The sequence below is a fragment of the Salarias fasciatus genome, chromosome 2 (assembly GCF_902148845.1).
Source record: "Salarias fasciatus chromosome 2, fSalaFa1.1, whole genome shotgun sequence".
NCBI lineage: Eukaryota > Metazoa > Chordata > Actinopteri > Blenniiformes > Blenniidae > Salarias > Salarias fasciatus.
In genome coordinates, this window is record NC_043746.1 from 24,503,969 (window position 1) to 24,527,657 (window position 23,689).

The 23,689-nt window shown below is 43.1% G+C and overlaps 1 protein-coding gene across 1 annotated transcript; it reads left to right on the top strand.

Annotated features, from left to right (window-relative positions):
* The first annotated feature begins 723 nt into the window (after nt 1-723).
* shtn3 (shootin 3) lies at nt 724-23,569 on the top strand. The gene is made up of 17 exons (XM_030101911.1): nt 724-866; nt 6,447-6,507; nt 14,355-14,449; nt 14,726-14,897; nt 14,975-15,072; nt 15,167-15,248; nt 15,545-15,639; nt 16,394-16,540; nt 18,603-18,756; nt 19,221-19,404; nt 19,658-19,728; nt 19,848-19,951; nt 20,546-20,560; nt 20,835-20,897; nt 21,597-21,729; nt 22,573-22,858; nt 23,171-23,569. The coding sequence occupies exons 1-17, from the start codon at nt 771-773 to the stop codon at nt 23,286-23,288; spliced, it is 1,974 nt and encodes a 657-aa protein (XP_029957771.1). The 5' UTR covers nt 724-770; the 3' UTR covers nt 23,289-23,569.
* The last annotated feature ends 120 nt before the right edge of the window (nt 23,570-23,689 follow it).

Genomic DNA, 23,689 nt, shown 5'->3' on the forward strand with positions numbered 1-23,689 from the left:
TGCACCATGACTTCATTAATTGAAATGACTTCTATTAGATTCCATTTACTCAGTTATCATAAAATCAATATAGGAAGTAACTATTACTACCTGAAAAGACAGACTCAGTGCTATTACAGTATAAAAACTGTGACCTTAACATAGCAGCTGAAATAACAATTATAAAAAAATACACAAAAACACAATTAATGTACAGTTTTTACTCCATGAAAAGATTGTTCTCAAACAGTTATATAAAAAATGACATTAAGTTAGTATTGAAAAGACACCGAATTCGTATTAAGCAATAAAAACTTCTGCAGTTCATGCATTCTTGTTTTATTCACGAATGTAGACGGATGTGTGATGTCAGATTTATCCCTCAGGACTTGAACGCACCTTCACTCGTCTTAATAAAAGTTGATGAAGTGAATAAATGTCATGACTTTAAAGCCTGTTTCATGTTCTCATGCTGTCAGGTCTGGGTGGAAGACTTCTGGAGCGGACCACTCGGACATGCGCACACGGTTTGCCCCACTGGGTGGAGGAGGGGGCAGGAGGAGGGGCACGGGGGGCAGATGATGCTGTCAGTGGAAGGAGGAGGAGGAGGAGGAGGAGCGCACAGAGCCGCTCTCCATCCCATGCGCCTCCACGCAGAGAGGAAGAACCGGGCCGGGACTCGAACATGCGCTCCTAATCCCACCCAGCCCGCCCTCCTCTCCTTCCAACCGCTTTAAAACACGAGGAAGGGGGAAAAGTGGGATTATTTCCTCCCACTGTTGTCGCCTTGAATGCTGCCCTGCTCTTCCTCATCTTCATCATCATCATCATCACCATCGCAGATGGAGGGATGCGAGGAGGAGAGAGACGCGCACGTGCACACAGAGGTAAAGAAAAAAAAACCCCGAAAAGAGACAATTAAACGCACCACGCGCTTATTCCTTTATTCGCCCTCGTGGTGGTTTGGAACCGTGCGGTGTGTTCACGTACCTCCCCGGTTCGCCGGCTCCTCTCGGCCGGTTTGTTCCGCCGGCCGGCTTCTCCCTGCAGGTTATTGTAGACATGAAAGAGCCGGACCCCTCCCTAAATCCTCCAGCCTCGCTCCGCAAAACCCGGGAGGAAGGGAAGAACACGAGCTTTCTCATCTTCCTCCCACCGTTCCAGGTTTTATCAGAGAAGGAGGGATTGTTTAATAGAGAGGGAGTGTGTTTTATTCAGCTTCATTTAATGCTCTTGCCTCAGTAGTTTGTCTTCCTTCAGCCTTTATCCTTTTTTTTTTTTTTTTTTTTTTTGCTTAAAATATTCAATATACATCAATGGGAGCAGTGCTAAGTGGGAATCAAACTACAGGCCTCCAGCTGGAGAGCCTTGCTTCAGGAACCAGTTCGCTCTTTGACCTCATCATCACTTCCTGTTCCTTCACATTTCTTATGTCTTCAAGATTTTGTAGTACAGAGAACAGTGCTCTTTCTCTTGGCACAGTTTCAGACTTCATACAGTAATAATGCAAGTTCAGCACAATTTTTGAGGATTGTTATAATGACATGATGTTGACTTCTCAAGCTTTTGGATTTGCTCATACAGATAACAGTGTTTGCTCTCTGTACAGTTTCAAATATTGTAGTTTTATGGTTGTTTTTCTCATATTTTTCGACATTCTATTTATACCGGTCCCATTATTGTTTCTTGACATTTCTTTCCAAGCTAAACATGATTTGTTGCTGATATTTACAGAGATGACTCAAAATCAATGCAAAATGTTAGATGACAGTCAACTTAATTCCTTAACTAAATACTAACAAGCCTAACCAGCTCACCAACGTGATAATTAAATTCAGAATGCTCTAAGAGATTGCATTTAAATCAAACTAATTTTTTTTTTTTTCTGATTGATGATAAAAGATTATTTTTATTTACTGCATGTAATGGTTAACATTGGAACTGAAATGTGCTTAATCAATGAGACGGGTGATTCTAATGGAGTTGCAGCACTAGCTCTAATCCTTTATGTTGTGGATTTTTACGACTCTGGGGCTCATTTCCTGCTGCTCAGCAGGCTCAGGTGGTCCCTGCAGTAACTCGATCACGCCATTAAAAGGTCTGCGGTGGCTATTCACTGAAACACACATTGACCCACCTGAGCCGGGCTGTTTATCTTTTATTTGATTATATTAACATTCATTAGCAAGATGTGCTTTATTTAAAAAAAAAAAGAAAAGAAAAAAAATGCTTTAAAAAAGGTCAATGTTGATTTTCAGGTATGAAAAATGTGTGGTCTTTGTCTTCGCACCAGTTATCTTGTTACTGGATGTCTAATTCTAACATGGGAAAAATTCAGACTTTAAGTGTAATTTCTCATTTTGAACTTTAGCGATATGTTAGCAAACAAGCTAATAAGCATGCTAACTGACAGTATAGCTGTGTTTAGAGTACGTTGTCTTTATACTCTCTTTTATAGCTAACAAGACGTAACATGAGCTTCTTACTGTCAAAAACACATCGATATATTAAAATAATGACATATAATCTGAATAAATTTAACTATTGAAGGATGCTTCTTTGGCATGTAGCAGGCTGGATTAGCGGTCAGTGTTTGTAATTGAGCTAATTGACCTGATTCATCGTTTTTAAATCCGTTTTGTAAAGGCTGCATAATTGGGAAACGTAGCTTTAAAGCAGACATGCTCCGTAAGAGGAGCACCTTCAGTCTGACTTGTAAGACGTCTGAGAAGCAAAAAGATGCTGGGCTGTGCGTCAGTGTGTGTGTGTTGGGCGAACTCGGTGAACTTCTCTGAGCTCCTGGCAGGAAATCGGAGCTGACAGAGAGCGAGGCTGCAGGTAGAGCTGCGCCGAAGTGGGACAGAGAGGAGGGAGGATTTTAGAGAGACTCTTCGTCTCAATGACTTTCTCTGACGGAGAATCCAGTCTAATTGGCAGTATGTAGAAAATGCGATGATATGATGTCTAGAAAACTAACCGATTAATTGAGCTCCGCTTCTGCAGTAACACTTCCTACCACTAGAGGGTACAGCGTGTCACTTTAACATGTGTGACTGCTTTTTAGTTTAAATTCTTGAAATCTCCGTCACACAATATTTTCCCTTCAGCTGTTTTATATAATCTTTTTGAAGTTTATAATCCACATTGATACTTTCTAATGCTAATCTCCTAGATGATAGGATTCTATTATACACGTTATTGATATTATAAGTCCATATGTCAGATAGTTATTACTTGGAAAGGTAATAATAGTATTATCGTTAACTGTATATGGATCATTATGGATTATTAATGAAATTGGATGCATTTTAAGAATATTACGTAGATTATTGATACACTAGCAACATATAATCCAGATTATACATAAAACTATAATTCAGATTATTGATACAATGTAAGACTGTACTATAGATAAGTGTTTCCCAATCCTGGTCCTTGGGGCCCCAGTCCAACAGGTTTTAGATGTTTCTCTCTTCCAACACATTCTGCAGATTTGATGACAAGCAGATCATTTGAATCAGGTGATTACTGATACTCTAGAAGGTTGTAACTTTAACGTCTCTCTGAAGACCAGAGGTGTTTCCTAAACCATTCAGCTCTCCTGATGACGCTTCGGGGTTTTTACAGCGTGTGTCCTACATTCATTTTCCTTTGGAGGTCATTTAAACCCAGAGGGTCACTTTTTTATTGTCTGTTCTTTTATTTCTGCTGCGGCTGTTTTGGAGTTATAAGGATTGCTGAGCGGGATTACTGTTGCAGCAACACATCCTCAACCAACCTGTCTCACGACGGTCTAATCAAAGCCCACGCTCCCTATAGGCAGTGCTGAGCAAGCTACCTTTAAAAACTAATTTGTTATAGTCAATAGATACTCCTTCAGAAAAATAACTGAGTTACAATATTTTAACCATAACTAATTTCTAGGTAAAGATACATTTGTGTTTAAATATATCAAGCAGTTTGGATCCCCTCTTATTGGAACTTTAAGATGGATGTTCATTCATTTATTATTATACCGAATATATGATTAATGAAAGAAATGGACACTTGACAGAATAAATTACAAACAGGAAACATTACATTAATGTAGGTTATTCAAATGTTGCTGTGTGGTAATATGAGACAACAATCTGCTTTGCGTGTACATCTACTGACAAACATCTATTGGTAGACATACGTGGAGTTATATGTTAATAGATGTTTATACTTCCATTTAAAAGCTGCCTTTGAATGATCCAGCGCTTGGTTCTGTTTCACAATGATAGGAAGAGTCGACATCGAAGGATCAAAAAGCGACGTCGCTATGAACGCTTGGCCGCCACAAGCCAGTTATTATTTTTAAGTAATTTGAGAATAATCTACCTGCAGGACAACACACTAAAGGAATTGTTAAAATTAACATTGAAGTTTGATGATCGTTACCTTTTATTACATAAAACTTTCCTAGTGTGTGCTTGAAGATTCTCTCAGGAGGACCGAGTTAGTCCAGGATTAACGGTGCGCTTCTCCTCCAGGAAGCAGGGACTTATGGGAATAGTAATGATTACATTGCTCTCTGAGCTCGAACTACAGACTCTGATGAAAAGTACCCGTCCTGCACTTTTAATCTGATCTCTGGTGACTGAAGTGTTTCACAACATAAGATCCGATCACTTCCTGTCTTTTCAACCTAAATGTGCCGTAATGGACTCAGAGAAGCAAAGAGTCGTCAATAAATCCACTTAGAAAACAAAGAGATTCCAAGTTTCACTGAATTACTTCCATTAGTTCCCTATTAGTGACTTCTGGCTTCCCTTCAGGGGACGGATACTTCAAGAAACCAAGAATTGTTCAGACAACAGCTTGAAGTTCTGAAAATGGTAACACAAGACATCTTTTCATAAGTAGTCAAATGAAATAGAAAATTAAACCTACACTAAGGAACTTTTCAACCTTAATAAAACATTTTAATATTTTTTGTGATGATACTTCGACTTACAACTAGTTGAATGACCCCTCTGTCACGGCCTGAGGGCGTCAGTATTGCTTTCACTTGGACTCAGCAGCTGTGAGGAGGGTGGTAGGAACCCTGCACACTAAAAAGCTCCAAATGTGCGAACTGCTTTACGGCATGCGTCACATCACGATATAACATTGTTTAGTCACCATTAGATTCATTTCGATTCATTACCTCGTCGCTATCCATCCTTCACACAGCCACTGGAAACAAATGCAGGCGAGTTCAGTCCGACAGCATGCCCACCGGGAGCAGCAATTTACGACACTACGCGCTAGTCCTCATGGGAACTGTAGTATTCGGTCAGGCAAAACACTACCGCTTTTTGTCCACTGGCGCCGCCAAAATCAACGAAAACTGAAAGTTCCTCAGTGTTGCTTTAAAGTTTTATCAAGAATGAAATAATAAAAATGGAGAAAAGCTTAAAGTGTCTTTGTGCTGTAGTTTGATGCTGTCCTCCATATTTGTAGTCCTGTAGCTGCCGTTGACTGTATGTTGAAGCTGGACGGAGCTGGCCTGACGTCACCCACAGCGTTCTGAAATCCCGTTTTGAAGCTTCCAGCAGCACGTCTCCATACTGAATACTTGAAACTTTCATCGTATGAACAGAGTGATTGTCGGTGGAGCAGTCGTCCTACAGTTGGGAGGTTCGGTTTGGTTCTCCATATGCCGAAGTGTCCTTGGGCAAGATACTGAACCCCTAACTGCTCCCCGTGGACGGAAAAGAGTGCCTTGCATGGCAGATTCCTCCACTGGTGTGTGAATGGGTGAATGTGACAATGCAGTGTAAAACGTGCTATATAAGTGAAGTCCATTCACCGTTTCGGGTGATTTATGTGAAGCTTTAACTCATGAAAGGAAATAAAGAAGTGACTTATTTGAAAATTAGAGTCATGTCAAGTCGACATGGTTGTAGAAACAAGAGATCCAGACTGAAACATGTTCATGTGTTTATTTGCTCTCTGAAATTCCACATCTTTGAATGGGTTCTAATGGGACTGGGCCTCTCTTTGAAACCAACGTCATCGCACAGGCTTCATTTTTCTGCGGTAGAGGTTAGCGCCTGGTAGCTACATGCTATCCTCCATGATATATGCATCTGTTTGAAAAAATGAAAACATAACGTCTTTGTTCTCCTATTGCTGTGATAAACAGTAGTAAATAAGATAAACTAGAATCATTCCTGAGATTTATTTCGTACTATTGATTAACCCATTTTAAGTGGTTTTCTTCTAGAAGAGAGTCATCATTCATGTTTACGGAGTGGGTCATTATGTTTCCTCCCAGGTATCAGGCTCTCTGCGTTTTCTGGTCAAAGCAGTGTGTGTGTGTGTGTGTGTGTGTGTGTGTGTGTGTGTGTGTGTGTGTGTGTGTGTGTGTGTGTGTGTGTGTGTGTGTGTGTGTGCATGCCCTGCTGACCTGATTATCGGGCCTGTCGTGGAAGCTGATCTCCCTCCTCTGTCTCCTGCAGTGCGGCCGGCTGACGGAGGAGAGGGACGAGGCCGAGAGGCAGCTCAAACACATCAAGAGAGGTGAGTCCTGCTCACCTCCTCCTCTTCCTCCTCACACCTCTTCGTCGTCCCAGGAACAAGGTGCTTTTCACACTCCTCTCACTCAAACACAAAGCTTACCTTCATAATTACAGATCAGTTTCTTACTTCTGCATTAGATCTGGATGGAAATACCTGGACTTGCAATCACTGTTTCAATACTTTTCTGTGGTCTGTGTACTTCATCTGTCTCAGATCACAAATGGAAATACGCAACACATTAAATTTGATCAGATTCGAAGCTTCAATCTCAGAGAAAGGTTTTCAAAGTGTCACGTTAGCTCCGCCCCCGGCCGCCAGCTGGCTCCTCCCTCTCTGTTCACACCTGTCCTCACCGCGTCACCGACACCTCGTCCCCTGAGTGGGTGTTACCGTGTTTCCACGGCGACCGTCACTCAGTAAGCCCACAGTGGGTTGTTTTTTTTTTTCTTAAGTGTTGAGAAACAGTGCTGCTGCCTCCACCATGCCGGTCCTCAGAGGTAAGAGAGATCCGCTCAATCAAACGACTCACTTCTCTGCTTCAAACTTGCAAAGGAAACTGTAAAGAATCAAATGAGACCAGGATCATGCGGCATGAATAGGCAATGATGGTTAAAAAAGAAAGAAATGTGCAGTCATACTGTAATCTATTACAATGGAATTTGTGGTTTTCTCAATGAAGTCTTGGTGAAAAGATGTCAAAGTGTTGATAGATGAGTCATGGTGGGATTACAGTCAGAGAAGACTGTCACAAAGTCGCTGACAACAGCGCTTGTGTGTGTGTAGAGTCAGCAGGAAGGTCTCATCACTCCATCGCTCCACTCTTTCATTCATTCACTCATTTATTCATCCAGAAGCTCCCCGGAGACGAGTGCAGCCGCTCCCGTCATGTTATTCCCATCTATTATTCACACCATGAATAATTCAGCAGCAGGAACTGTGTGTGTGTGTGTGTGTGTGTGTGTGTGTGTGTGTGTGTGTGTGTGTGTGTGTGTGTGTGAGGTACAGTATGTTTTTCCCTGTGGAGTCTGAAACCTGTCGATCCTCATGAGTATGGTAATCAATAGAAAACAGTTTAGCCCTGTTGCAGGCTGTGTGTGTGTGTGTGTGTGTGTGTGTGTGTTTCACACAATTCTTTCAGTAAATTCTGATATTCATATTTTCTCCATGATGGATTCTAAAGTTGCGACTCTCTGAACCTTCCTATTGAAAAATACACGTTTATGAACAGACTTTGACATTTTGAAAAATATCAAACACTTTAAGGATGAATCCTTTCTCACTCAAGTATTCTCCAAATTTCCACTGTAGTCTGGTCAGAAATATTTTTTTTTGCTGAAATCCTGGTAAATGTCCATCATTTTCAGCCTCATGTTGAACTAGAACAATTAAATTTGCATTTTTTATCAACGTGGTTTGGTTATGGGATGAGAACAGTAGCTGGAAGTGTTTAGAGTGATATTTTTAGAGGCTATGGCACCTTCATTATTGTAATTTAATGTCTGAGTGGGTCATTTTTCCCCCTGAAGCAGAATTTAATCCTCACACATGTAAACAGGAAGTGGCAGAGTCAGGTCATGTTAGACACGCAGTGTTTTCCCACCTGGTTTCATCTGGAGGTCAGGACCGCTTCGCAAACATGAGTGAAAATAGAGACTCTCAGGAATATTCAGTGAAAAGGTTGTGCGGCTAACCCATGAGCTGTCGTTTCTGTTTTACTCTTGAGTAAGCAGCTAAAATATTACTTTGAGTCCAGAGAGGGGAAACATCTGTGAGGAGAAACTGGGAAAAAAAAAACAAAAACAATTGTGCAACAGAGAAACTGACCAATATAGGGCTGTAATTACACATAGCTGGGTACGTACAGAAACAGATATTTCTACATAAAAAAAAAAAAAAAAATCTTTGTTTACATAAATCTGCATAAAAACTTCGTGAAGAGCTGCTATGATCATGACACACCTGTAGGAGGCAGTGTAACGAGAAGCATGAAGCCAGGTTCCTGGAAAAAACAACACACAGCTCACACACGTGTGTGTGTCGGTTTTTAATTCTGAACTCATGTATCCTGTTGAATGCTTGAAATGAGTAAAGCAATAAATATGATGCTAAAGCTAATGCTAACATGCTAATGCTAACATGCTAGTGATAATCACATGTTTGTGTTTTTTTTTTTTTTAGGCGATAATTAATGCGATTTTCTGTATTGTTGTCAGTTTCATACATCAGTAGTAGTTATTTGGGGAAGTGTTTTAACTGGTTGGTTAGCTAGTTTTAGCAGCTAGCCAGACCTTTACAATGCTGGTGATGCTAACCATGCAACGTCAATCCGCGCCTCCTCCCGTCGACATGCAAATGTATTGACTGAGTTTTTACAAATCTCCACTTCAGCCGGAGTTCTCAGACATACAGTAACCTTTTTTGGTGCCTTGGGCCCATCTAAATATTTTCTCTGATATTCCTTGTCTTGTAAAGTGGGCCTTGATGAATAAACTGCAGTAAGAGCAGCGAGACGCACCAAGAGCTTTAAAATGTGTGTTGCGCTGTCCTCCATCAGCGACGCCGCTCTGCCTCCCGTCCCCGCAGCCTGCAGCTCGGCTTTCTGCAGCCTAGTTACTCACTCTACTGTACGCAGATAAAAGCCCGTGGCTGCGCTTCAACCTGCATTCAAGAGCTGCAGAAAATCCCGTAATTACACTGCGGAGGGCTCACAATGGACCGGCAAGCTGCCGCCGCTGTGACCGGGTCGCCGTGCTTCGCCGTCAGAATACTGACATCATGCAGCAACGCCTGCTGCGCATCCGTTCATCATCATTACAGACTGTAAATAAACAATTGACCTCCTCGTCACCACGGCAGTGATCTCCAGCCTCCTGTTAGGACGTGACAGCTGCAGCTCGTCGCAGTCTGCAGATGGTTGTTGTCGCTCACGAGTATGACTCGGTCTTTAAGCTCCTCCAAAAACGGTCCCTGAAGAGGAGAGGCCTCTGACTCAATCCTCCGCTTAAGCCCCACCAATCTAAAACCAGTCCATAACATTCTACAAACAGCCTGAAGCCGGTTCAGAACAAATCCAAGGCTAGTCTGGAACCGGTCCTCAACTAGTCTGGAACCAAGACTCGTCCCCACCGTGCTGTATGGTACTTTCAGTGCCATCCACAGCATTTTTCAGTGGAAACCCACAAAAACGTCCATCGTACCAGAATGAACCGTACCAGGACACACTGCGCAGTGGGAACTGGGCTTAAGTAGTCCCCAACCAAGTCCCAAAACTAGTCAAAAGCTAGATCATAATGAATCCATGAACAGTTCACACCTCTGCAACTGATGCAGATCCCACCCAAAACCACCCAATAACCAGCTCAATAACCAGCTCAATAACTCGTACAGAACCCTGTCACAACATAGTGAAGAGTCAGAATCCAACTAGCTATGCAGTTTATAGTTTGTTTAAATTTAGTCAATGAGTAGCGTCAAAACCAACACCATTACTTTCTTCCCATAATGCACCTCGATAAACAGGGAAGACTATACAGGGCACTTCAGAAAGGACTTCAGACTCCCTGCAGCTTTTTTTTTTATTTCCTATGGTTTTCCAGCCACTGCTAAAGCTGTCAGCATCATCCTGTGGGGATTTCTTGGTGGATTTTCGGATAAAAAAGCACTTAGTTTCTATAATTAGGTGTCAGATCAGTGAAGACTCTATAGCCGCTGTGGAAAAAAAAAAACAGTATGTCAAGCAGATCTTCTGCAGAATGGGGGTTTTATCCTCATTTATTTTATTAGTATTGGAAAAAAATGCTTTGAATATTTTTATATTTAACTTCAAAATGAAGAATTCTTTACAAACTATCAGAATATTTGTCATCATGACAACAATTAAGTAACAACGGAAAATATGGTGCAGAAAACATGGAACTCATCGCAGTTAAATCTCTTTTGTGTGTATTGTGCAGTTAATATTGCTATAAATTTGAGATATTTTGTGTGTTTTAGTTAACATAATTTTTTCAAATTGACATGGTCTTGGGTTCAGTTTAACTCTAGTCTCCAAGTTAAATTCCCCCCGATTATTTAGTTGATTGAGAGAGAAAAAAAAAGCCCAACAGAACACTCAGTTATTACAGATAACTGAAGCCCTAAAAGTGTGTAAAAATGACTGAACATTTCAGTTGAACTGAGATCTCCTGCCATAGAGGGAACATTGCTCGTTTCTGTCGGGGTATTTTCAGTTTTTCAGTCACTCCAGCAGCTTCCAGCTGGTTTTAATTCCCCGTCCAGCTCGGTCGCCCCGCTCTGACACACTGCGGTGGGATTTCAGCGTTATTTACCAGCTTTCCGCGGCTAATCCTGCATATCGGGTGTCTTTAACATCACCACCAGGCTTTAAACGGCTGGTGAGAAACAGGAGCGTCACAGCCTGGTTTTTCCAGGTTTTAAAGGAGCGTCGACATGAGTTCAGAGGATCTTGTATGAATCCTGTGGGACACACTGCGGTGTGTTCAGGTGCACGTGGTGCTATCAGGTGTAGATGGTGCATTCAGGTGCGTGTGGTGCGTTTAGACCGGATCATTATCTAATAACAGTACATTTACTTGTAATTTAGTAGTTTTCAGTAAATTTAATAGGATTGTATCGTATTTTCCTTTCTTTTCCTGTTTCAGTGTCAGTTGTGTCGCTGTGACCTTGTGGGCGTGTCCTCACTCTGCAGCCAATCAAAATGTTCATACTTCTGAGCTCAGGTTGGCTCTTTTTATCCAGAGCAGCTTTGGAATCCGCCCCCTGCTGGAGGGAGTGTATACGTGTTTTTTTTTTTTTTTTTTTTTCTTATTAATAGGAAACAATGAAAAATGCAAGAGGAGCTTTCAGGGAGCTCATCCTGGTCTTTCTCTTTTGGTCTTTTGTTAGGCTCCTTGTGATCTGCTAGCATTTCTCTGGTTATTCTGGTGTTCTTTAGATGTTCCTCTGATGTTTCTTCAATGTTCCTCTGGTTTTCCTCTTTCATTTGTTTTTTTTCTGATGTTAGTGTGGTGTTCTCCAAACGTTCCTCTGGTTTTCTGCTTGATGTTCTTCTTATGCTCTTCTGGGTTTCCTCTTATCGTTCCACTTGTGTTCCTCTGACGCTCCTCTGATGTTCCTCCGTGAAGGCACCAGCTGCTCCACCCCTCGTGTACAAAATCTCAAACCCAACAGGAGCTATAAATAGTAACGAGAGCGACCCGCTCCCCTCTGTCGCTTTCTGTCGCGTTGCGTCTGACCCACAGAGCTGCAGCCGAGTGGAGTATGAGCTGCTGAGAGAGAGAGAGAGAGAGAGAGAGAGAGAGAGAGAGAGAGAGAGAGAGAGAGAGGCTCTGAGCTCATCCGCCAGTGTTAAACACTGAACCGGGGATTAAAAATAGATCCAGAAACCTCCACCACACCCTCATCTCATCCTCTATTTCTTCACACTAACCCAGATTATCTATCTATCTATCTATCTATCTATCTATCTATCTATCTATCTATCTATCTATCTATCTATCTATCTACTCCAGATACTTGTTCCTTCTGATCGTTTTCTTCTTCTGACCAAGTAGATCTTCTGTCTTCCACATAGTAGCTTTTGCAAAAAAGGAAAACAAGGCTCATTTGTCTGAAGACCGCAGATGGGAGATGTTGTGGTTAAAAGAAGCAATCAGTTGTTTGGTAAAGAAGCTCATTATGTTTGGTTTGGGTTTGTTGGAACCGTCTGGTAGACTTTGTTGTGAAGACACACTCCTGCTTCACGTCCCTGATCCATTAGCACAGTCCGAGCAGCGCCCAGGGGAAGCTGCCTCATTATCTGACTCATTGTTTGTAGCTGCTGCAGATTAGAAACCAGACATTTTTGATCAGTAGCCATCAGCCTGCAGGTCGACCGTCGTACACCGCTATGCAGATGACAGTCAAATTTATATGCAACTAGCAAAGAATATGCCATCAAACTGATGCTTCATCATATTTTAGCAGTTATAAAGCAGCAGTGATGGATTTTGGTGGTTCACGCCCAGATTTTTTTCATTGGAGGCAGCATTTGCAGAGTGTAATCCACTCCTTTGTCACCACTCGGCTGGATTACTGAAGCGCACTCCATCCTCTGACGCTCGTCTCCCGCTGGTTCACCAGCACATTTCACCAGCTTCAGCCTCACTTGACTGGCTGAGTGTTCAGCAGAGGATCTATTTTAAGATTCATTTCTATGATCCTCCATGCTTTTTCCCTTTCTAGAAGCCCTGTGCTTTGTACCATGGGAAATATGAGTCTGTCTTGTTCCAGACGACATCGAGCAGCACGACATGTTAAAATGAGAAAAATGAATCTGTTCTGTGTTTTGTGCCACGTTGAAACAACAAAATCTCCATTTTAACTCAGCACAGGAGCATTTGAAGTGGAATTCTCAACTCTAAGATTCCAGTTTTGTCTCTTCCACGAAATTCTGTTTGATCTGCTTTCGACACTGGCTCTGGATTCTGATCTGCTCTGGTGCTTGATTCTGTTCTACTGAAAGTGATTCAGGATTCTGTTCTTTTTAATCAGTCACCGGGCTGGGTGATCATGTGATCGTGCTTCACGATCACTATAAATTTCTGGTCGATCACGGTGATCAGCTGTGTTTAGTTGATCGAATGTGCTCGAGGCAGGTTTAATCAAGAGTATAAAATAAGAAATATATGAAAAAGTCAAGCAGCGCTCAACAGTCTTTTTTCACAATATGGATGGATTTTGAGCAGCATCATTTTTCTGCAGACCAGCAGGGCGGTGAATTAAAACACCTTAACAAGGGCTTGACTTTGTAGCACCAAAAAAAAAAAAAAAGCTTAGTTAAGCACTTTTCAAAATAAAACTCAATGTGGACTAAAATTTAAATGTACACTTTTAAAATGAAACTTGTTATTCTTTCTTTGCAGCCCAGTACCGATCCATATCCTGTATTGATTCCTCCTAAAACACTCAGGACTTGAAACTTCTTCACTGTTGCTGTATTTTACCTACATTCATTGTGCTGTTGAGTGAAAATGGTTCCTGCCACTGATGATTGATTCTACTCTATTATGTCTGATCCTGGATTTTATTTTCTATCTGTGGTTCTGTTTTGTTGCATGTTGTGCTGGATTGGACTCTGCTGCAACTTCAGCTCAACATAATGAGTGAACACACATGTTTTCATGGAGTTTCCTCTTCTCCAGCGCTCTCGCCGCTCCCGAAGTCTTCATATCTGGGTCGTTTTAAAATAACCCAGGAGTCGCTGAGCTCCGCTGACAGCTGCCAGCGTCTCACCGCTTCAGGCCGACTTTCTTCTTTTATTTCAGCCGTTTTGTACTGAGACGCACTGATATCTGTGCTGACAGCACAACAGTGAGGCTCTCAAGGAAGTCTGGAACCTGAGAGGATGTGTGCCACCGTCACGCCCTGCTTTCTCTCACTGTGAATCAGGTTGTTCGCTCTAAATGCAACCAGGACCACAACAGAACCCGATTCTCTCAAAGTCGAGGAGCAGCAGGCCTGCTCAGTCTCCCGTGGGTCCAACTTCCTGCAGAATTTGAGGTCTTGGTTGTAAAGTTGTGCCTTTTACTGTGCCAGATATTAGTTATGGTTATTTACAAAATCATATTTGAGAATTACGTCAGTTGATTCAGTTCCTTTAACACACTCAGTGTGCCTCCATAATGAAGATGTCAATCAAATCCAGAACACACCCATTCGATTTCAAAGTGTTTTTACAGGAACTCCATGAATGGACTTACCGCTTTTGTGTGTGTGTGTGTGTGTGTGTGTGTGTGTGTGTGTGTGTGTGTGTGTGTGCGTGCGTGCGTGTGTTTGTTGTCTCTCAGTGTCTCAGATGGTGATCGAGGAGGTGAGCGTCCTGCAGACTCAGCTCGAGATCGAAAAGTCGTGTCGAGAGAATGCAGAAGCCTTGGCAACAAAGGTCAGACACACACACGCACACACACACACACACACACACACACACACACACACACACACACACACACACTAATCAATCCTGTAGAATTAACGCGGTCAGGATCCAGCAGCATCAGGGATGTTGGTGAACAGTTGAGTGAGGATGAGTCTGCAGAGATAATTATCATCATGATACTTGAGTAAATGTACTGAGTTACAGCAAAGTAGTGGAGATAATTGAAGTGTGTGTTTGTGTGTGTGTGTGTGTGTGTGTGTGTGTGTGTGTGTGCACCTGCAGCTGAACTGTGAGAACAGGAAGTTGAAGTACCTCAGTCTGTCGTCCAGACCGTGTTTGGACGAGCTGCTGCCCAGCATCACCGACTGTATCGCCATGGAAACAGATGGAGACGGAGCCGACGCCCCGGACAACAGCCCGGACACCTTCATCCAGTACCAGCAGCAGGTCAAAGGTATATAGATATATACATACACACACCCACAAACACACACACTCACTTACTCAGTGACACGGAGTGTGTGTTTTCAGACTTAAGGGACACTGTGAGCAGTTTGTTGGAGGAGAAGAAAAGTTTGCTGAGTCAGCTTCACGAGCAGCAGCGTCGGATAGAAGAACTGAGCTCTGAGGTGAGGAAGAGGAGGAGGAGGAGGAACCTCTGCAGGTAGAGCATCCCCACGTCCCCTCGGTTCTCCTGCTGGAGCTGATTTATTTCTCTTCCAGTCGGAGAAGAACCAGGCGGAGATGAAGCAGCTTCAGGAAACGGTGGAGCAGCAGAGTAAAACCATCAAGAGATTCAACAGAGGTGAGTCAGCGTCTGCGTCACACCGGCAGATCCACCATGAAGAAGATAGAAGTCATGGTTTTCCTGCAGGGTCTGTTGGATTCAGCATTCTGTTGCCATGCAGACATCTAGTGGTCACAGGTGGTATATTTTGATATCTGTTGTTTCCTATGACCAGCCAAACAGTTGAAAAATGACAACGTGTAGTCCAGAGACAGTAATAATTCCCTTGTCACTATTTCTTCTTGAAAATGTTAAATAACAAAATAATTCTTGAGAAGAGAACATTGCGTGTGTGTATGTGTGTGTGTGTGCAGTCTCCACGATAGCGGCTCAGGAGTTCGAGGGGATGAAGGACCAGCTCGACCTGGAGCAGAGCCTCCGAGTCAAAGCAGAGACGTACGCACACGAGGTAACGAAACACATACATTTAAATATATAGATACTGATTTAAAATCTCACAGTTTTGAAGTTTCTCTGTCAAAAACAGTTTAAATATAAAAAATGTTCTCGAGCAAAATTGAAGCAGATTTCTGGGCGAAAAAAAAAGCTTATGATTATGTAAAGTTGGAGTTTTCCACACTGATGTTCAAAAATCAAACTTAAAAGTGAGATTTTTAAGCTTTTTCTGCTCCACAAACTCAAAAGATCTGAATACCACTGAGCCAGACTTTATCAAGTAAAATTAGAGTTTACAAAGTGACAAAAAGGTTAACAATTGAGTAAAGAAGAAAATTTCCATAGCAAGAGCTCCATATATCTCCTGAAAAGCTGGTAAATATTTGTGTTTTTTGCTTTCTGAGTGAAAGTAATAGTCAAAATCAGTCTATCACTGTCAAAGTTTCTTCAGTTGAGTCACTTTTATTATCACACTATTATTATCATCTGAGCTCAGTTTAGCAACACAAAACAAGAAGACAGTTCAAAACGAGTCACCGAATCAGACGAAGCTTGGCCTCGAAGAAACAGCCAGGTAGATGTACTGTTGTTGGACTGACATGTGCTTCAATCTTTGTCTTCAGTGTAAAGTTTTGGCGGATTTTTGATGTGTGTGATACTGAAACTGAATCTGTGTGTACTGACCTGGAAGTAAAAAGCCTGCAGGATGGATTTTGAGTCTGGATGCTTCCACACCACTTTTACTTGTGATTTTCGTCCCGCTGCAGATGCTGGTGAAGCAGAAGGAGGCGAACAGACAGAGCATGCTCCTGCTGCAGAGCACCGAGCCCAGCGTACAGCTGCTCAAAGCTCTGGAGGACGTGGCCGCCATCACCAAGACTCTGGAGGAGGAACGGCTGCAGCACCAGCAGGAGGTATGACTCCGTCCCGTAATCCCTGTCACTGCTGCTGCAAAGCCAGAAGTTCCAAAGTCCATAAGTCCAAACCTCCAAGAGTCCCTCAGTCCTTAAAACCAAGAGTTCAAAATTCCAGCAATCTTAAAGTCCCAGTCAGTGTCGCTGCAAAGCCAGAAGACCCAAAGTCCAGTCCAAGAGTCCAAACGTCCATCAGTCCAAAGCTCCAAGAGTAACTAAGACCCGAAGTTCAAGAGTCCAAAAGTCGCAGTCAGGGTCACGCCAAAGACGAAATAATTCAAGTGTTTATATCAAACCTGCACCTACCACACCTTCAATTCAATTCAATTCAGCTTTATTTATGAAGTGCCAATTACAACATGGTTGTTTCTAGACACTTTTACAGAGAAACCCAACAGATCCACATGAGCAAGCATAAGCGACCATGGAAAGGAAAAACTCCCTTTTAAAAGGAAGAAACCTTTGCAGAACCAGGCTCAGAGGTGGTGGCTTTCTGCTGTTCCGGTTGGGGTGAGGGGACAGAAAGAGAAGGAGATAGGACAGACAGTTTCTTGTACCTACGTACAGTTCATATATAAACACAGGGTACATAGGCTACAATGGCATGTAGCAATACAATGAAATTACAGTGTTACAATGAAATTACATTGGAAGGAGAGAAAGGAGCAGAACTGGGAGCCGGTTCCACATGGCAGGAGCCCAGGGTTAAGTAAACACTTACACCCACTGGGTCTGGGTTCCTCCATTAATCAGTGGAGCAGCTGTTTTGATTGATGCCCAATTAGAATTGCACCCATTGAATCCAGGCTGTCTCAATGGATCAGCTGTGATTGATGTTCTGTCTGTGATCCCTCAATCACGGCTCGAGTCCACCTAAGAGACAGCCTCTTCGTCCAGGGTTTTGGTGTTCTGACTTTTTAGTCTCCCATAGTGGAAAGAGAGAGAGAGAGAGGGGGAGAGATCATTTTATTTCCATTGAAGTACACACAAGTTCACAGATTTATACAATAAATCCACGACTCATTTTCCCAACATCACCTTACAGAACAGTTACATAATAGTTGGGAGAAAGAGAGAGAGACAGAGCGAGCAGGCGTGACCCCTAACTGTAAGCTTTATTGAATAGAAAGGTCTTAAAGGTGCATTAAGGAGTTTTACAACCTTAAAAATACTTATTTTCCACCATAAATATGTTACACATTTTTAATGATGTGTACAATGTGCCCTGACATATTCATTACAAGTACCTCTAACAGCGCTAAATTGTCACTTGAAAGTTGCAGTGCCGGTCTGGCACCAGAGTTTTTTTGGGGAGAATTTGAAAGGAATGACGTAATGCTCGCTCCGGCTGTTAGGTTTCGATTTGTCCACCATTACTCCGCCAGATGCTTAGTGAGCAACAACTGAGCAGGATCTTCCAGAAAGTAAGAAAAGACTGGCTTCTAGCACTGCCACAGCTCCAGCACAGACTCCACCAGGTAAAAGAAACTTAAATCTTACTTGAGCGCTTCTAAACGAGCGAAGACGGAGTCCCCCTCTTCCGTGCTCGCGAGCCACAGGGATGAGTTTTTCACTAAGCTGCGTTACGCCCAAGGCCTGCAGGGGGCGCTGTTTCGCATAAAACGTGCAAACTCCTTAAGGCGCCTTTAAGCCTCGTCTTAAAAGCAGAGACTGTGTCAGCCTCCCTCACAGACACTGGGAGCTGGTTCCACAGAACAGGAGCCTGATAGCTTCTCACTTAATACCTTCATTGATTTGCATACTTTCTTCTTCAACCAAGTAGTTAACTTAAACACTTTGTTCATTTTTCATTATCATTAGAAAATTTCTTGTGTGGAGGTGATCCAGACAGCCAAGAACTTTGAGCTCTTGCTAGACTTTGGACTGCTGTCGAGTCTGTTTTATATTTCAGTACCTTCTGTTTACTTTTGGACTAGTTTGATTGTGGTTTGTTTCAGTCAGACTTCAAGCTAGTTTTGGGTCAGTTATGAACTAGTTTGTTTTGGTTTCATGGTAGTTCTGACTGTTGTTGAGGTGATCTTGATCCGTGTCGTGCGTGCAGGTGGAGCGGCTGGAGGTCCGTCTGCAGCAGAGCGGCGTTCAGGAGCAGCTGCAGGTTCTGCAGAGACAGCTGGAGCTGCTGGAGGAGGACAAGAAGGAGGTGGAGGGACGACTGGAGCAGGCCGAGAAGAGGAACCAGGAGCTGGAGAGCAGAGGTGGACACACAGAAAAAACACTAAATGTTTCCTAAGAAGGCACTTTGTGTCTCTTTAACGTTAGTTTCTGTCTCATGTCTTCAAGTCTCTTTGTAGCCACTACATTCCTTGGTGTATCTTTGAATCAACTTCCTGTTTTCTTGATTTTATTTCATGTATCTTTAAAAGAAAAAAAAAGTCTCCAAGACCGGAAAAAGAAGTTCAATTTTCCTTTTTTTAATTTTTGCCCAACATTCTTAAAAAGCAAAAGAAAAAAGGATCGTTGCATCCGCTTCCTTTCTTGACAAAATTAGTTTCTGTCTTGATAAATTTTTTGCCAAAATCTTTAAAAAAAGGAAAAAAACTGTCAATGAATCCACTTCCTGTCTCATTAATCCACTTCCTGTCTCATTAATCCACTTCCTGTCTCTTTGAATCCGCTCTGTTTCTGTCACAGTAATAGATCTTTTCCTTCGTCTCCACAGTCCACGAGCTTCAGGAGACCCAGGACAACGTCGCCATGACGACCGACACGAGCCCTCCCCCTCCCCCTCCCCCTGAGCCCGGGGTCGCCCCGCCTCCTGCGCCTCCTCCTCAGCCTCCCCCGCCCCCTCCTCCTCCCCCTCCCCCTCCCCCACCGCCTCCCCCCTCCAGATGCAACCCCCTCAGGTGAGGACCCACACACACACACACACACACACACACACACACACACACACACACACACACACACACACACAGCTGGGGATGTCTGAGGTTGCTGTGGTTACTGTGCAGCGAACTGAGAACTGATAGGAGGGTTTTCCTGGGTGTTGATTAGCTGATGAGAATGTGGTGTTTCCTGTTCCTGTGTGTGTGTGTGTGTGTGTGTGTGTGTGTGTGTGTGTGTGTGTGTGTGTGTGTGTGTGTGTGTGTGTCTCAGCTCGCTGATTGCCATCATGAGGAAGTCGTCCAAAGGCTCCAAAGCTTCAGTGAAGGTGGAGCAGCCTCCAGGTGGGCCTCACTTCCCCTTTCTACCTGATGTGTGTGGACAGTAGTGTGTGTGTGTGTGTGTGTGTGTGTGTGTGTGTGTGTGTGTGGACACGTCCTTCAGTCTGGTTGATGTCCCACAGCTGCCGAAGGCGTGGACGACGTGAAAGTGAAAGCTGTGAACGAGATGATGGAGCGAATCAAACACGGAGTCGTCCTGAGGCCGGTCAAGAGCCAGGAGAGCAAAGTGAGACAAACACACACATACACACACACACACACACACACACACACACACGCTCAGTCTCGTATTTCTATCCTTGTGGGGACCGTCCATTGACTCCCATTCATGTCTAGCCCCTAACCCTGACCCTTACCCTAACCCTAACCCACACCACAACAAAGCCTAACCCTAAAGAAATGTTTTTGCACTTTTACTTTTTTCAGTAACAACAACATGGTCAAGAAAACACTGTTTCTCCTACTTAGGACCGGAAAAAGGTCCCCACAAGGCACGTCGTTCCACGTTTTGCTATCCTTGTGGGGACATTTGGCCCCGACAAGGATAGAAATACGAGAACACACACACACGCGCGCGCACACACAGACACACACACACTTTCAACAGCCAATATGTAAGATCAGTATCGAAAGTTTCATCAACGTAAAACCTCATGTGAGGCAGAAAACAAAGTGCCGCCTTCTTTCATCATCTTTAACCTTAAGTAACAGCAGTCAGAGGTCAGAGGTCAAAGTTCAGAGGTCAGCCTGAATGTGTCTTTGCTGCTTCTTTCATTTCCTGCTGAATAAACTGATTCTCTCTGCTTCATGCTGCCTTCAGAGACCTGCTGTAAAAGTGAGTATAAATCTCCTGTCAAGACACACACACACACACACACACACACACACACACACACACACACACACACACACACACACACACACACACTTACTTTAACAACCTGTTCATTTGACTGCAGTGGGTTTTTTCCAGCTCTGAAGCTTTCTAGTTAATTAAAGTGAGTCCTAAAGAAAAGGAGGGATGAAGCCAAAGTGAAAGAAACGAAGGAAACGTCCAGCTGAGCTCTGACTGTGTTTTCATGAATGAATCGTCTTTTCCCGTCGTTCAGCCTCCGGTCAGCTGTGAGGAGAAGCAGCAGGAGAGCGCCATGGACGAGCTCAAAGGCATCCTGGTAAGACCCCCGAGCGGCGCCCCCTGCTGGTTGCTCTCCCTGCAGAGCTCCATCACTGATTTGACTGCTTGTTTAACCATCTGCACCAGGGTGGAAGCATTTTTAAGAATTTAAATCAGTTTTAAACTCTTTTATGAATCGTTCTCCACTGGAAGTCGATGGCAGATTACTGTTTATTTACTCATCTGTTCCTTCATTCTTTATTTTCGCCTCTAACCTTTATTGTTTTGTGTCTACTTTTGTTATTATATTTGTGTATTTATTTGTCTGAGTGTGTTTGTTTTTGTTGCTATTTACCTGTTTGTATTTTCTGCCTTTATGAGGTTATTTGTTTGTCTAAGCATGTTTTTTGTTGTTTTTTTGTCATTTTTATATCTTTCCTTCACTTTTTTGTATTTTTATGAATGTTTTTCTTCTTTTTTTTCTTTTTCTCTTTCTTCATGGCCATTTTTTTTGTGATTTTTACATTCCGGGTTTTTTTTTTTATCATATTTTAGTAATTTTCTTAATTTTTTCAAATCCATTTCACTTCTTTTTTCCTTTTTTCTGTCACTTTGAGTGTATTTTTTGCCTTTCCCCTCACTTTCCCGTCTTGCTCATGCTACTTGTGTCTGTTTTGAAATTTCACGGACTGAAGAGGAGTTTTTATTGTAAACTGGAACTGTTTCGGGTTGTTGATGGCGCGACCTCTCCCTCCAGGAGACGGTGAAGCGCAGCCCGAGTCGAGGCTCGCAGGAGTCCGGCCCGTCGCCTCCGGGACCGAAGAAGGACAGCGAGCTGGAGGTCATCCTGAGGCGGAGGCGCAACAAGGCTGGAGAGCCGGGATCGGGAGGTAAACTCCGGAAGATGCTCTTTTTCTGACAAACCTTTCACACAAACTGCATCAAAAATCTGTGAAAATCCAAATTAAACCAGAATTCTAGGAAAAATACAGCTTACAGTGTTTTATCGTAGAAAATGGTTTGCCTGTTTTTTGTAGATAAAAATGTAGATAAAGATGTAGGTTAAAAAAAAAATCATTTTATTTTCATGTCTGAGACATTTATGAAGCTTTGAACTTAAAAATGGAGAGTTTTTGTCTTTATGACAAATATACTTAACAGTGCAAAAAAAAAAAAAAATCAAGAGAAGAGTGAAAAATGTGGTAAAAATAAGACCCTGATTGAACGACTCAATCAGTCAATACATACAGACAGACAGACGTACATACAGGAGAGGGTGTGTCAACAAAATGTAAAATAAATATAGAAAATAGAAATTAAACAAATGTATTTATAAATTCTATTGAAATAAAAATTTGAATCTACCTAAAAAATATTATTATTATTATTATTATTATTATTATTGTTATTATCATAACAGCAAAAATGAAGGAAAATAAAATATTTGAAAATAAACAATAGATAGGTAAATTACAGTTACATTATGAAACATTTTCCACATTTTTACAGTTTTTCTGGAATCGGGATTTTATTTTTATTATTCATTAAAAAACATTCATTTGTTTTTAGAATTACAGACATGATCCCAAAGATCTTTGTGCTTTTTTTCTTTATGCTTTTTTTGAAGTACTGTATAAGTGTGTTTTACGTATTTTAACAGTCTCTGTTGGAACGGTTTTGCCGAGACAAAACAAAGGTCAGATTGATGAGAATCTTCTCCCTGTGACCTCCAGATGAGCGTGAGGGCCACATGAGCCACGTGTCGTCCTCAGACAGCCTGAGCGGGAGACGCACCAGCAGCGACTCGGGGAAAGAGCCCGACGGCTCCGGGGCCCTCGGCGTCCCCTGCGACCCGGCGGGGCCCGGCAGGATCAGCCCGGACCGGAGGGGGTCGGGCCCGGGGCCCATCGTGGCTCGGAGGAAGAGCGCCGACGCCTCGGCCAAGCAGAGGCGGTCCTGCAGCTCGCTGTCAGAGAGGGACGCCGTCCAGAGCCCGCTCAGCAACGGCTGCATGAACAGGTGGGACGAGTCTGCAGCGCCGCGGCACGACTCAGTCTGAAACACTCCCAGAAAACACAAGAGCCGTAACAGCTACAGTATGAAGTCAAACAGCCAACTACTCTGTCTAGGAGCATGTTTGGATCATCAGCTTTGTTTTTATAAGTGAAGAAGCTCCTTCTGTTGTGCTTAAGTTAGCATTAGAAGATTAGCACAGGTAGTTGAAGATCTTTTATTTAAAATGTTGTTTCTTCAGAGAGTTTTGCTCTGATCTCCACCTCATACCTGGAGAAAAGCTGCGGACGCTTAAACCTCTCGCCTCTGTCTCTGCAGCGTCGGAGACGAGGGTCGGCCTCTTGAGGAGAGCACGTCCAACGGAGTTGACCACGCAGAATCCGCAGAGGACGCACACGGCGAGCCGGTGAACGGCAGCGCCGACGCCGAGTGTTAGGACGAGCCCCGAGGATCCTGGGATCGATCTCCAGGAGGCCGACGTGTACATTGGGAGTGATAAGACGGATCCCACGGATTTGGTCAACTCTGATATCTTTGCCTTTTATTCACTGGGTCAGAGTCGACTTTGTTGTACTTTTGTATTTGTGTTTCTTAGACTTACACTAACAGTTTCCGAACAACCACTGGAGCACCTGCAGAGGAATCCTACAAATACCACGACAGATGATTTATTAACACCGGATTTATTCCCAGTAAAACTTCCTGAACACACAACGCTAAAAATGAGTTAGTAGCGGGTTTAGATGTCGTCACGTTGTGGCTCAGATAAGACGAACACAACCTGACACATGCCGCCGCTGTAGAAACCTGAAGCAGCTGCACCAGCTGCATTTGAGC

Excerpts from the sequence above, each read along its gene's own strand:
- shtn3 (XM_030101911.1), top strand. The coding sequence starts at position 771 with ATGCTGCCCTGCTCTTCCTCATCTTCATCATCATCATCATCACCATCG. Across the intron at positions 15,249-15,544 it reads CATCAAGAGATTCAACAGAG|TCTCCACGATAGCGGCTCAG; the intron begins GTGAGTCAGCGT and ends GTGTGTGTGCAG. Across the intron at positions 19,729-19,847 it reads GAAGGTGGAGCAGCCTCCAG|CTGCCGAAGGCGTGGACGAC; the intron begins GTGGGCCTCACT and ends GATGTCCCACAG.